At 33.0% G+C, this 14,968-nt stretch overlaps 1 protein-coding gene across 1 annotated transcript; it reads right to left on the reverse strand.

The window, feature by feature from the left end:
* Positions 1–750: 750 nt before the first annotated feature.
* On the reverse strand, positions 751–1,689 carry LOC134235387 (neuromedin-U receptor 2-like). Its single transcript, XM_062717521.1, has one exon. The coding sequence runs from the start codon at positions 1,687–1,689 to the stop codon at positions 751–753; it is 939 nt and encodes a 312-aa protein (XP_062573505.1).
* Positions 1,690–14,968: the final 13,279 nt, after the last annotated feature.

Below are 14,968 nucleotides of genomic sequence, written 5' to 3' on the forward strand. Positions count from 1 at the left end.
ATTTTTTGGCCGTAAGCTTCGCAAACTATGATTTGATGATACATTGATGTCGATGTACATGACACAAATGGAACAAGAACACAAGATTTACGTTTCAGCTTCGGTAAAATATAACGAGAATACTGCACGTGAGACATTCTGAGTAAGGCTTATTGTGTATAAAACTGGCATCGGGTCTTTACAAGAGGACGAAAGATTTCTTCAAAATCCGCCATAAGATCTTGAAACATTGCATAAAAAAACAAACTGTGAGACACGACTTCTTCGTCTGGTTACTAATTCTACCTGTAAAATTTCAATCACTAACATTTGGAAGTATTTTAACTGAATGTTCAAATACAATATATAAATAAATGTTTGTGTCCAAAAAAAATTAAAAAGTAAATCACTGATATAGACTTTCTGATTAATTTTTAATTAATTAAAATTTAATTAATACGTTTTAATTAAATTAGATAACCCCTCACTGAAATACAGATAATGGGGTACGAAAAGCTACAGAGAGTTGACACTTTCAAAAACATTCATTTTCAATATATATTTTTTTCTAAATTCCTTCAATATCGTTTTACACGTCGGATAGTATGACGTAATACACGTGCACGTGATCTCTCTCTCTCTCTCTCTCTCTCGATCGACTAAGCACACAAACTTTTGACTTCAAATGAAAAACAGGTAAATAGAGTTTCTCAAGAATGTTCTGAATTAACACTTTCAAATCACATGTAGTCATATTTTTCTGGGTTTTTTTCAATCCCTAGCTGGATGTTGACAGCATTTCGTGTAATTTCTTTTCTTGTTTAGGACTTCGTTGATCCAGAAGTACAGTACTGGATTGACCACGTGTCTTAAGAAATAAATAAACTGTATGGCACTGAAGAAAATCACCTTTTGTTTTTGCGTAAATTTGTCCAATCCTAACATAGAGATAATGTTCCGCAACATCAGAGGAAACAGACTGATGACCGTAATTAGTGCCACCACTATAACCATTCTGTTCATTCTGACCACGTGATAGGTCAAGGTCGCGGGTATTACTTTCCTTTTGGCAATGTGAAACAACAGCAGTGGTATGAGGGTGACAAGGAACAAATAAAAACACATAATTATATCAATTACTTCAAAGTTATCCATAAACCAATTTGCTTTGCCTTCATATAAGCCCTCTAGATATTTCATGCAAGCAATTCCATACACTGAACTGACGATAAGGGTAAAAGTCCAGGCTACCCCAGAGAATCCTATCACTTTCCCGGAGGTTAGGCATCCTCTAGCTTTCAGTGGATGGACAATGATGACGTAACGTACGGCGGCCAGAAGAATCACATGACAAAATGATCCATGTAACGTCATAAAAGAAGGTATAGAGGAAATCGTCTGTACTGCTGTCACACGTGATTTATTGCCAGAACAGAGTTCCTCACCATACAACAGAGAACAAACAGCACACGCCTCGACTCGGGCCAGTCGGGTGACCAGGGCCAGCGAATCGGATACAGCCAGACACAAAATGGCGGTGTAAGTCGGGATCTTCACTTTTCCTGTGAGACAGATGGACGTGATGGCTAAAATGTTCACTATTAGTCCTATTCCTACAATAATGGCCGGCACATAGTGAATAACAAAACTATGTATACAGTTACCGAACACTGTGTCATTCGATAATGACTTGTTTTCAAAATTATCCATTTTTAATCAAGCAAATATTCTCTTAGATGAACCAATTGTTCACTGAAAACAAAATCCAACTTTACATCTGATAATAATACTAGTAATTCGTCTCTATTCCTCGACCTGAACGGTGTCCCTTTACAGCCAGCATCTCACTATCTACGGCAGATCTGAACTATCTCTGTCATGTAGTTACATAAACAGCCAACTGAAAGAGCAAAGGTACACGTTTTCTTATTCTCAGCCTAAAACGCCCCCCAGGAGAGGGAAGACACTGTCTCTCATCATTTTTATTGATTTACAAGAATTGCGAGAAAATAGTCACTTAGAAGTGTTTGCTTTAATTCTATTGGCTTGAGAGGCATAAAACTTATAAGCTTTGTCAGATTTTGTTTTAGTGATGCTTGAAGCTCTACAATTACGCAAATGAATAACATAGAAAATAGAAAATTAGAATTTTATATATCAAGAGGAAAATGGTAGAAAAAACGAACTATTTGAAAATATTTATTTTTTTCATTATTTTATTTTTTATAATGTTACTAAATATATCAAGAGGAAAAGGCTGTTTTAGATATCTCGACAAGGAAACATAAGAAACATTAGAAACTGTAAAAAAAAAAAAAGTTTTGGGGTTTCAAAAAGAAACGTTTGCAAACAGCTTTTTTCTTGTTCTATACAAATGTCTTTTTTGCTGAAGACATATAAAATATAAAGTAACAAAGTGCAATATTTAAAAAAGCAATTTTTTTTCTAGAAATACATCTACAGCTGTTACAATTCCTTATCATCATTATAAATCATCGTCAATCAATATCCAATCTATTTAATTGTTTTCGGGTTCAATGAACAGCCTTTCGGTTCAACTTAATAACTGTAGTCAGAAATCATTATATTTAGATTAATTCTTTTAAAAGTACTGTGGCTTTCAATTCGACAATCATAAATTCATAATTATATATACCGAATAATCATGTAAATTTTATTCATCGTTATTTTCGATATATCCTAGTGAATAAAGACCTAAAGTGGAGGGTTAGACATTTGATCATATATATAAGCCACAGAAGCGTTTCGTCATCTCACTTTTAGGTTCAATAAAATATTCTGAAAAAAAAGAATGGTTAATAAAAGAGTTATCGAGAGCGGAATTCTAACAGACTGCAGAAAAACATGGTCCCCAAAGACATGATATGTGTTGTCAATGAGAGGTATAACGTCACTTTTTTGATATGAACCTCAGAGTACTTGTGTGGAGATACATACTTATTTTCAACATAGCAATATTGAAAATGCCCAATCACCGTTCCACAAAAATGTAAGTAAGTAAATCGTTTCTTATAGTGAAATGTGTTATACAATACAATAGAAAACATTTAATACAATTAATATCCAAACACCCGGCCCATCGGACCTATATATGTCACTTTAAACAACAAAAATGAAAATATATACACAAACATTACAAAAGCTTTTCTTTACAAGGATGAAAAGAAGTAAATGTTGTAAATAATCGTTTTACTGCTATACAGATATTGGCTTAAATTAAAATATTTCTGCTGAAAGAAATCTTTAAAAATGCTATTGGTACAGAAAATAGAATCTGAACCATTTTTGGAAAAGAAAGTAAAACAGATTATCCAAAATTTATACAAACCATATAAAACTTGAGTCAAATCCGAATGTCAGTCATTTCATATCATGCAGGCATGTCCCTTAAATTGTATTTGACGGGAATTTGATATTAAAATATTGCTGGATTTATGATATGACTCATAGATAATTAAGAGCATTGTTTTCTCAATGTCGTGTAATTATGGACAGAGGATACCTTTCTAAATTATATATATGATTTTTTTCCCGAGATTTTTTTATGACAAGACCGGCAACTCACACGAAAGATAATAATACACAGATTAAAACAGCCTGGATTAAAGCCAGCATTTCGTAAATTATATCAATGGTCCTTGTAATGACCTTGTTATCAAAGATAATTTTCATATATTACTGAGTAGTATTTTGGCTGAGTTGTTTCAGACCAAATATTAAGCTTTCGATTTTATACTAAATTTGACCGCGGGTTATTCTGTCTACTCGATGCAAGACATAAGACTCACGACAGGAAACAAGGATATTATCAGCTAAAACAATCCGTCTTTTTCTTAAACTTCAATATGCCAATAAAGGAATTGGTGCGGTTAATATAAGTAATATTCTTTATCACAAAAGGGTCCAGTCTTGTATTCCACCATATTTCAAGTTAAAGACTACACCTTGTATTTCCTACAAAATAATACACATCTACCATTGCTTCCAAACTTTTCAATTACAAAAAACTTTACATGGCCCGGATACAGAGCATCTGAAACATAATCTTCCTTCGTGTTCATGTTCTTCTTCACCCTATAACTACAGTCCTGCTGGACACATTATTACAGGTGACGTAAATATAGTTAATAATGAGGACCTTAGATCACTTATTTTAAAAGGTCCTAAATATAGGGAACCCCGATCCTTCAACTGGCGTCAGAATTTCATTAATATTATGAATTCTGCTGAAAATTACCCCAGACGATGAAAAAGATATGAAAAAGAAGACGTTGACACCTTGTCAGAATGGATTAAATGTATCAGATCCATGTTAAAGCCACGTATTAAAAGACTGAGGGGCAATATGAAAACCATCTATTCTTCTTTGTTCAATAAACCAGAAGTGAAAAAAGAATTAGATAGGTTACATGATCATTACCTACTGGTCCCTGCCGACAAAGCAGGTAACAACATTGTCTTCGTTTGTAAGGCTCATTATATAAATTGTATTCTAGAAGAACTTGGATTTAATTCTACAAGTGGTAATCCTATTTATACTCGTACTTCCCTTTCTAAGGAAGAAATTCTTCAAAATCATATGTCAGTTTTGAATATTTTTAATATTCCACAGAGCCAAAATAAATTTGAACTACCACCTAATATATTGGATTCCGAAGCTTCATAAGAATCCTTACAAACAAAGATACATTGCGGGCTCCAGTAAATGTTCAACCGAGCCTCTTTCGTTACTCCTCACTAAGATATTGACAGTAGTGAAGGAAAAACTTTTCAAGAGTACTGTGCAACTATATATTCAAGAAGTGGTGTGAATCAGATGCGCATATTAAAAAATTCAAAAGAACTTTTAGACAATTTGAAATCACAAGATTTTACCAAATTCAACAGCTTAAAAACTTAAGACTTTTCAACTTTATACACAACCATTCCCCACGACAAATTAAAATCCAGGCTTATTTTATATTATTGACAGCTGCTTTTTCAACAAAAAATGGAAATGGTAAATTTACTTACCTGGTCATTGGTCATTTGCAAAATTATTTTGTTAAAAAGATTCTGATTGCACACACAAGTACTCTAAAGTTGACATCAAGAAGATGCTTGAGTTTCTGATTGACAATATCTATGTGGTATTTGGAGACCAGGTATTCCAACAATCTATTGGAATTCCAATTGGAACCAATTGCGCTCCGTTATTAGCAGACCTATTTTTGTATTCATATGAAGCAGAATTTATGCAAAATCTTATGCGTAAAAAGAAGAAAATACTTGCTTTGGCCTTTAACTCGACCTTCAGATATATCGACGACGTATTGTCAATTAACAATGGCAATTTCCATTCCTACGTCGATACGATATATCCAGGGGAGCTTAAGATAAAAGAAACCACAGAGTCTGACACATCTGTTCCATACTTGGATATTTTACTTGAAAAAGACGTTAATGGTAACCTAACAACCAAGTTATATGATAATGACGAGTTGAGCTTTTCTATCGTCAACTTCCCTTATATACCTCAGTTGATTCGATGCGCAAGAGCATGCTCTACGTATGAACAATTTCTAAAACGAGGTAAATTACTGACAAACAAGTCGATGAAACAAGAATATCAGCAGTCTCGTTTTAAGTCATCATTTCGTAAGTTCTATGGTCGATACAATGACCTTGTCAGCAAATACAATTTATCATTGAGTCAAATGCTGACTGACGTATTTCATACCAGTTGTTAGTCCATTATTTATACACTGAATTGACGACAGATTTTTCCGTTATTTCACGATCATGACAATGAGCACACGGCGGGTGTGACCGGTCAGCAAGGGATGCTCACTCCTCCATGGCACCTGATCCCACCTCCTCTGATGTTTCGTGTTTGCTCTGCTCCTATTTTGTATTGTTTTATGGACTTTGATATTGAATACTGTTCGTTATCTCCATATCCTTCTTCAATCAAAATAGTCATTTTGCGAGTTCTATTGTCTCTAAAACGACCTTATCAGCAAGTAAAATCTATAACTTAGTCGAATGCTGACTGACGGTTTTCAAATCAGTTGTTAGAACATTTCATTGCTTTACACACTGAATTGACGACGGATCTTTTCCTAATTAAGACAAGGATAAACGGCGAGTCTCAATCCTCCATGACACCTGGCCCCACTTCTGATGTTTAAAAGTCCATTATTGCCTCTTATTTGTATTTTTCGTATTTACCTTTTATCCTGAATGTAATCTTCGTTATTTTCATATTTTATAAAACTTGAAAACGAACATGATACAAAGCAAAGGGATTATTCTTTTTCTTCCTTACGAAATAAGAGATATCAAAAGTCTATTAAAACAAGACAAATTTGGAGCAGAGCGAACGTTACCTATAAAACATCGAAGGTGAAATCAGGCGTCATAGAAGAGTAAATTCCGCGGTGGATCAGGTCTATTAATAAAAGAGCACATATTTAGTGTTATCCAAAGTCCAACTAGAGAATCCATACTTTTTATTTTATTTTGAAATTACGAAAAGTACAGTCATACGATACGATATTGCAGTACTCTTAAAGACTCTAAAAGACAACTAAAACTTAAAACATATACTAGTGAAAAAGATTAATTCATCAAAATTGAAGAATCACAAACTTTATTATATAATTTTCTATGTCTAGATATTATCAAATCCTCTATACAGAGTTGTCGTTCGTTCCTCTCTCAGGCACTTCTGCAATGACCTTGCGTCAACATTTTTGACATCTGATAAAAATTATGACGTTAGAAAGATTTATTTTAGAATAAACTCATAGTTCTAGATCTACTAAGTAAATATCTACCTTATGAACAAACATCAGAGCAGACAATTCATTAAAATGAATTCAAACAAGTGCGCCGTTTCTCGTGTATAACGCTGTGATAAACAGGAGCCAAAGACAGGGTTGATTACAGGATCTGATGGGAGATAATGTTTTATTATGTGACACAAATGAATGAATTAAAAACATTTCTAGAGCATTTCTACTGTTAGTTTTTAAGTCACTATTGCAAATCATTTAGATATCTGTATTACCAAGTAAATATTTAAAATTTAGATGTTTATATTCAAAAGAGGATTTTTCAAAATATAGTTAAAGAATAAAGTATCAAATGCAAAATTAAGTTGATATCCGCTCAAATGTAAATATTTTTGCTATCTTTAATATTATTGCATTGTATAAGATATTGACGAGGTGTAATTTAATCTCAAGTAAGATTCATAAAAAGTTCAACCCTGAACATTCATAATCTTGATGTGAAGGATCAATAAGGCTGAGCAATTAGTAGTAAACAACTTGTTAATTACTTCATGTTACTGGTCTTACTACTTTTGTTTCTAATTAAGTTAAAATTAATTAAACTTTTCATAAGTCTTGAGGGCTGCAGACAAACTGCTGTTTAACGCTTTAATCTCATTCTGGACTTGAACTCTAATGTGTTAAAAGTTTACGGTTAATCTTTTATATTAAAAGATTAGTAATAATCCCTGGAAACCCCTAAAAATCGTAAAAAAACGTGTTGAAATATTATGTAAAGACCCCGTTCTACATATGTAACTATGTGAGGACAAATAAAAGAAAAAGATATTGTGTTTGGATGCACTGTAAATGTATTATCATATTCAAATATTATAATATTTTTTATAATATTTAGTCATTTATTGCTTGTGAAGGTAAATTTAATCAAGATTTTTCATATTTTGCTCATTTTGGACAAGATTTAAAGGGAAAAAAATCTGATTTGCACCTGATGACCGGCAACAAACTTGACTCATTCAATAAATAAAAAATCAAATTAAGAAACTACACACAAATTCAGAAATAATCACTGTATTAGACCAAGTAAACTCTAAAAATATTGATAACTGATAGTTTAATATATGCGAAAAAACAATGTGTACTTTTCAAATTTAACTCAGTTATTTACATGTTGATTTAATACAAATAGACCTTGGAATACACGCTGGTTAAAAGGGCATATCCTATATTTTAAATAATTCTTGTTTGTCTTTTTATGAATAACAAATATTATTTTTTAAAGAATCAATTTCAAAGGGTTCAAAATCAGAATAATACTGCCTTACTTTCATCTGTTTCTTAGTTAAGTGATAAGAACGTTCTTTTTCTGTACATTTAGCATTTGTTTTGGGATGAACAGGTCAAGAATATGCCGAGTATTTTTTTCACAGAAAAAAATTGTTTATAGGGACCTTTCTTTTAAAGACTAAATTAATAGTGTAACACATTTGGGCCAGACTCTCGTGTAAGAAAGGACTCTCTCCCTCTCTCTCTCTGTTTAAGAACATTTAGGAGAAAGGGACACATCATACGAAAGTGGTATGTTGACTCGAAGTATTTGATTTATGATAAGGAAAAATCAATCGTTCATCAAATTCGTCCTTTTTACATAATTATATGTATTCCTTTCAATTTTAAAAAATCTTTTATCAATACAAGTGTTTTCCTTACAGACTCTGTGTTGTTCTGAGGTGCGTTGTTTGAAAAATGTTTAATTTATCATGCTTACCTTTCAGGCGTAGTGAAATCAGGATGAATATTTGAAAGAAGGGATAAAGACCTTCTTTAATAAAATTACAAAATCTTTGTGATCCACAAAACTCATCTCAATCACACTGGTACATGTATAACCTTTCTCAAGAACAAGATTATATTCCAGTGAAACAATTTGGCCCTTCTATCGTAGCCCAACCTAAAGAAAAGTACGCAAAAAAGGAACAATGATACATCTTCAGAAAACTACAAACAAAACAGATATGTGAACAGAACATCAAAATGACCTACTGGACGTACCCCTGATTATCCGTAATTAATCTATTCGGAGTATAGAATCGCAACTTTACCTGGTCACCGGACTGTGTTTTGTATACCATTCCTCAACTGGGTTCAAGAAAATCTATTCTCTCTTGCCTAAGCTTCAGCGAATCTTTTCCGGCTTTGCTTGGGTTTCCCAACCCTCTTCTTTTCTTGTGAGTCCTAATCAAGGAACTGTTTTGTGATGTTGTTGGGGGATTTCTGTAGTGTTTGGCCCGTCCATCTTCATCTTCTCTTCCTTGGGTCGATGTAGATGGGGTTTTGGTCTAGACTCTCCCATAGGCTGCTATTTGATATAGTGTGAGGACATCAAGTTACGTAAAAATATGAGATATTTATTAATGAAAGACAGGAGTTTATAATTTATTGTTTTGTATGCCTATTAAGGCTTAGCAGCAAGAACTGCTCCAATAAAATATGTGAATATAACTTACATCGATCGATGTAAAAAAAAATATGGACTAAAAAAATTGGACGAGAGGCAAAAACACGGATTCCCGGAAATTCCAGAGGTGGGATAAGGTGTCTAGGAGAAGTAAACACACCCGCTGTCGATCCAGTGAATCGATAAGGGATATATAAGGAATGAAACATATGGAGATAACGAACAGTATTCAAGATCAAAAGTCCATAAAACTAAATATAGATTTATTATTTATGAAAGAATATACATTTTAATTTTCTATCTAATAAATTTATCTAATAGAAAATAAGATCTGAGCAAACACGGACCTTCAAAACATCAGAGGTTGGATCAGGTGCCATATTTGTCAGGAGTCAAATTTCATTTTAAAACAAAGGCCTATCAATTTGTATGAAACAAGTCCGCCAAAATACGACCCAATGATAGGTTATCTTTGCTAAAAAGGTCATTATAAGACCATAGAATTCACTAAAGGCAAGAAGGAGTAGTAGTTAAAAAATATTTAAATTAAGCGATTTGTAAAATCGACATCACACTTCGATTTGGTATCTTTGAGTAGTCTACTTTTAAACTTAAATTAACAAAACAATATGTTTTAAAACTTGGATCAAAGGTGGGATGAAATTTAAATTAAAACTGTATGAGAAGTATCGTTTAAAAATTTTAAATTCTTGTCTTCAATGAAAATCTGAAAAATGAATTTTTACTTCTATAATATGTTTGATAACTTTACAATGCTTTTCCTACAGCTCAACGTACTTTTTAAGCTCACATGGTTTTTTGCACAAATTAAGGTCACATTCTTTTTTGCAATAAGATGAACATTATAGACCTTTAATACAAGACATGGCTCAAATATGTAGCTGATATCTCATGGTAAAGGTGCATATTCTTTATATTCATTATCTTAAAGTTTTAAAGTCGATATTTTAAATGGAACTTCATTAATAAATGATATGATGTTACATCTGTATGATTTCACCATAGGTATTTACAAATTAAAATAACGCAGCTTTCTTTGACACTATTTAGTTGAAACTTTTAAATTGACATCTTAAAGATGAGTATTTTTCGAAGTAATTTGCACATTTTCCATACTTGTCGTGGTTTTGACGAAATTTAGCGCCAAAAAATGACAATGCTACATTAAGGAATCGTGCCAAAAGACAGGATACAAAAGTATTGTTCATCTTTTAAAATAGTTTTAAAATTGTTACTACTGAAAAGAAAATTCTTTTACATATTCTGTCTGAAACATTAAATTTTGCATGCAGTCGGATGTAGCTTTCATGATGCTAGATTCAGAAAGTAACCCTAAAACAAATACCAGCTTTTTAACACGAGAAGCAGTCAAACAAATGAGAAATACTAATATCATCTTGCGCTTTATAGTGTCATGTTATTGTACGGAAATACAAAAATTACTTGGTATTGACTGTTTTTGCGTCACTGCAAGGCAAAGAACTACTTTAAAAAGAACAGATACAAAGACGGCTATATTTTACGAGAAACCGCGAAAAACCATCTGGGAACTATCACAATCCATCAACCAAGAGTATATCAAAATTTTACCAAGAATTATTTTTGAATTAATTTCAAAATTAGTTTAATACACTTAAAGTAAATTAGAAATCACTTTTAAAATATATTTTGTTGTCTCGTTACACAATTTTGCATAAAAACAATGTGACGTTAATTTGTGTGAAAAACAATTTGAGTTTAAAAAGTGCGTTGAGCTGTATATGCAGGTAAACCATTTTTTAATAATGGCGTTTTACTAAATTTAGCAATATTAAAAATGCCCAGGGCTTCTTTATCAAATTTGTTCAAAAATACTCTATAATAAGAGAGTCTCAAGACTACAGTTTGTCAGGGAGAGGTGTGTCAAAAATTGTCTGTTACGTCAGTGGTAATTCCATCCACCTCCTTTGAAGAAATTTATGAAAAAAATATCATCCAACGATATTTCTATTAAGGAACCGTATGTGCCATATCGGAGGTTTTATTTCGATGCTATCTCCTTGTTGCACCTTGATGGCTTCTTCAGAGACGGAATGAATAAGTCTGGCTCATAACTCTTGATGACAGTGCATTTTTAGGTCACCTGAGTAAACTCAGGTGACCTATTGCTATCTGTTTTCGTCCGTCGTCGTTCGTCGTGCGTCGTGCGTCGTTCGTCGTTCGTCGTGCGTTAACATTTGAACATTTTCAGCTTCTTCTCTGCAACCACTGAACCAATTTCAACTAAATTTGGTACAAAGCATCTATGGGTGAAGGGGAACAAAAATTGTGAATTTCATGATCCCTGCCCCCCTGGGGCCTGAGGGGTGGGGCCAAAACTACTAAAATTAGTGCAATCTTTAAAAATCTTCTTCTTTACTCCTGGACATCTAGCAGTCAAACTGTTTGCATGATTGTAATCAGCAATGAGTCCTCTACCAAAATTGTGAAATTCATGGCCCTGGGGTCAGGGGTTCTAGTGCTAGGGCGGGGCTAAATAAGTAGGTAGTGAAAATGCATTATTTCTTTGAAAATCTTCTTCTCTGCTCCTGGGTATTAAATAAACCAACAAAGTACATAGTTATGATGAGCAAGAGTGCCTCTACCAAAATTGTGAATTTTATGGCCCCAGGGTCAGGGGTTCTGGTGTTAGGGCGGGGCTCTATTGATTATATACTGAAAATACATTATTTCTTTGAAAATCTTCCTATCTGCTCCTGGGTATTAAATAAACTAACTAAGTACATAGTTATGATGAGCAAGAGTGTCTCTACCAAAATTGTGAATTTTATGGCCCCAGGGTCAGGGGTTCTTGTTTTAGGGTGGGGCTCTAATGATTACATAGTGAATTGCATGAATTCTTTGAACATCTTATCCTTTGCTCCTGGTTAATATGCTAATGATCTAATTACATATTTAAGGCCAGGATTTGTTTTATTTCCAGTTGTACAAATCCTCCGCTCAAGGTTTTGAATTTTCAGAAAAAAAAAACATTTTTTTTTTCCCGATGGTCAAATATGAGTCGGGATCGAGATTTCAAATTTACGAACTCGCACTTCCGGTTTTAAGATGAAACGGCGGGTAAATAAAGCTATCTTGGTTTAGTGTAAAATTCATCGGTACGAGTGCCATTCAAAACGTTTCACCCATTCAAAGGACAAATAAAATGCTGACAACTTTGTTGCACAATGACATGCTGGTGAGATAATTATGTATTCGTTTCAAAAGTGTCTATATCTGTCTCTAAATTATTTTCCTCCCCCAGGTTTTAAACTGCCCGTACGTGGTAGCTATTGCATATTGCTAGCAACATTGTTTAGGTCTCTGTTATAGCTTACAGTCTAAGCATCATTCTTCAGATAAGGGTTGCTTATGCATCAGATGTAATGAATAAAACTATGGGAGAAGTTAAGTCCATTTGAGGAAGAAATGAACAATAACCTGAAGAAATAAAAAAAAATAACTATTAAATGACAAGAATATACAAATATATACAGGCATGTAGTATCACTTGTATCAGCCAGAGAAATTATTTTACACTTAATTGAAAAAATGTTCACCCTACTCCCCAATACTCCCTGTCTGTTTTATGAAAGGAATTATAATTTTAGGCATCAAGTAAATTTTAGAACAATGTCTACACATTCACCTAACACATATTAAAAAATGAAGATATATTGAAAGACTTTTAAAGAATTGATTTTTTAAAATACATATTTTGACCAACATCACAAAATTTATATAACTGGCCCAAACTGGCGGATGATGAAATAAGCAATTAAATGTTCTACTTACCTATTTGTAAGCATTATGAGTCCAGTGGTAAGGAGCCTATTAGAATAGCATAAAAAAAGAATGTACAAATTGTTATAATTGATTTATCAAAAAAATTTTTTTATTTCCTTCTCCTTCGGGACTTTTTTATTGTTATGTTCATAACTAAACCTAAAGATAAAAAAAATGCTGGCCTTATAATGAAGAGAGGGGCCTCTTTCAAAATAGATAAATTCAGGGCCACTGGGTCAGGGGTACCATGGGGGTACTTTGACTAAAAATAAATTAATGCTTTGAAATCTGCCCTTTGATAAGAAATGGTGCCTCTTTCAAAATTTGTGAATTTCATGGCTTTTGGATTAAAACACGAACCAAATACAATCGCTGGAAAGTTGTTACATGATACTCAGGTGACCTATAAGGCCCGTGGGCCTCTTGTTTTATTTTAAAACTTCAAAGAATTTTTTAAAAAGATACATTATAGTAAAAAACAAAGATGTTATTTAAAATGAAAAGGACCTTTTAAGTTTCGATAATTTGTTTCCCTTTTTTATCTTGACAGAAACAGTATCTATTATAATTTTCAAAATTATTCGAATCTTTGTAAAAATAAATCTGAAGAGGCATTTATATGTGTTTATAAAATAAAAAGAAAAAGACTTTATTAGTAATCTAACAACAAAACTTCATGATAAGCCTGTTGACTTCAGTGTTTCGTCAACTTTACATACTTAAGAAGCAATATTCCCTAATGATCTGCGTTTGAAGTCATGTTCAGTTGATTCTATACTGTAAGAGTATGCTTTACTTACGAACAATTTGAAGTCTTTCTATAGAATGACGAACAAATTGATGAAACAAGGATATCAACAGTCTCAATTAAAGTAAAAATAATTTCTCTAATTCTATCATCAATAAAATAATTATGTCAGCAGGCACAATCAAACAGTAAGAAAAATACATCCAAGTACTGACTAACGGTTTTATACCCATTGTTATTATACCATTACTTTCACACTAAATTGTGGATTTTTCCGTTTACTTAATCACGACAAGGGACTCACGGTGGGTGTAACCCGAGTCAGAGAATGCTTACTCTTCCACGGCACCTGATCCAATCTCTGATGTTTCGGAGGTCCGTATTTACTTTGTTCCGGAATTGTATTGTTAGCTTGAATAATGTTCGCCGTCTCCTAGTTTCATTTTTCTAATTAGAAAAAAATTCAACGTGATCTTTTGTTGCTCTTTTGTTTTTTTCTTGAAAATTGTTCGATACCCCTACATTGCCACAAAGACAGTGCTTTAATTGTGAAGAAATCAATAAAACTTTTTTGATGGAAAATGAATACAATAAAATTTTATTTTTATAGACAGTACAGTAAAATCTGTAACTTCCCTGCTATTGAAACATTCATGGCAATGAGAACCAGTATGATAATCTCTGCATCTATATATAGTTAGTGGTCTTATAATATTCCCGATGAATTGGGGCTGAAATATTAACGACTTGGCGTAAATCAACAACAACCAATCAATCAGTATGAAGTTTGAGAAAAAAATACGATTAAAAAGACTTTTAAGGGTTAAAAACGACTGTGAATAGGTGCTTCGGGATAAACTGACTTACATGTGCTTGAGAAACTTACATTTGAAGTTTTATTATGTATAGCACCTGTCTGGTATCCTATCCGTCATAGACTACAGGAAGTCGATAACGTCATCGAATTCATCTGATGTACATCGTGCCTCCAGCTCGTACGCACTATATTTAGCCACCTGAATCCGTGACGTCATTGATAGTGGTGTCTTTTATCATCTTCTCCCTTTGCTCTATCGGAAATCCTTTCAGCATTTTAAAGAGACATATTTTAGTAAGTAATTTCTATTTATAGGACGGTCGTGTATAGTATTACTTACATGG

This window comes from Saccostrea cucullata, unplaced genomic scaffold (genome assembly GCF_032062105.1).
Source record: "Saccostrea cucullata isolate Sc308-1 unplaced genomic scaffold, CSIRO_AGI_Scuc_v1 ctg3489, whole genome shotgun sequence".
Lineage (NCBI taxonomy): Eukaryota > Metazoa > Mollusca > Bivalvia > Ostreida > Ostreidae > Saccostrea > Saccostrea cuccullata.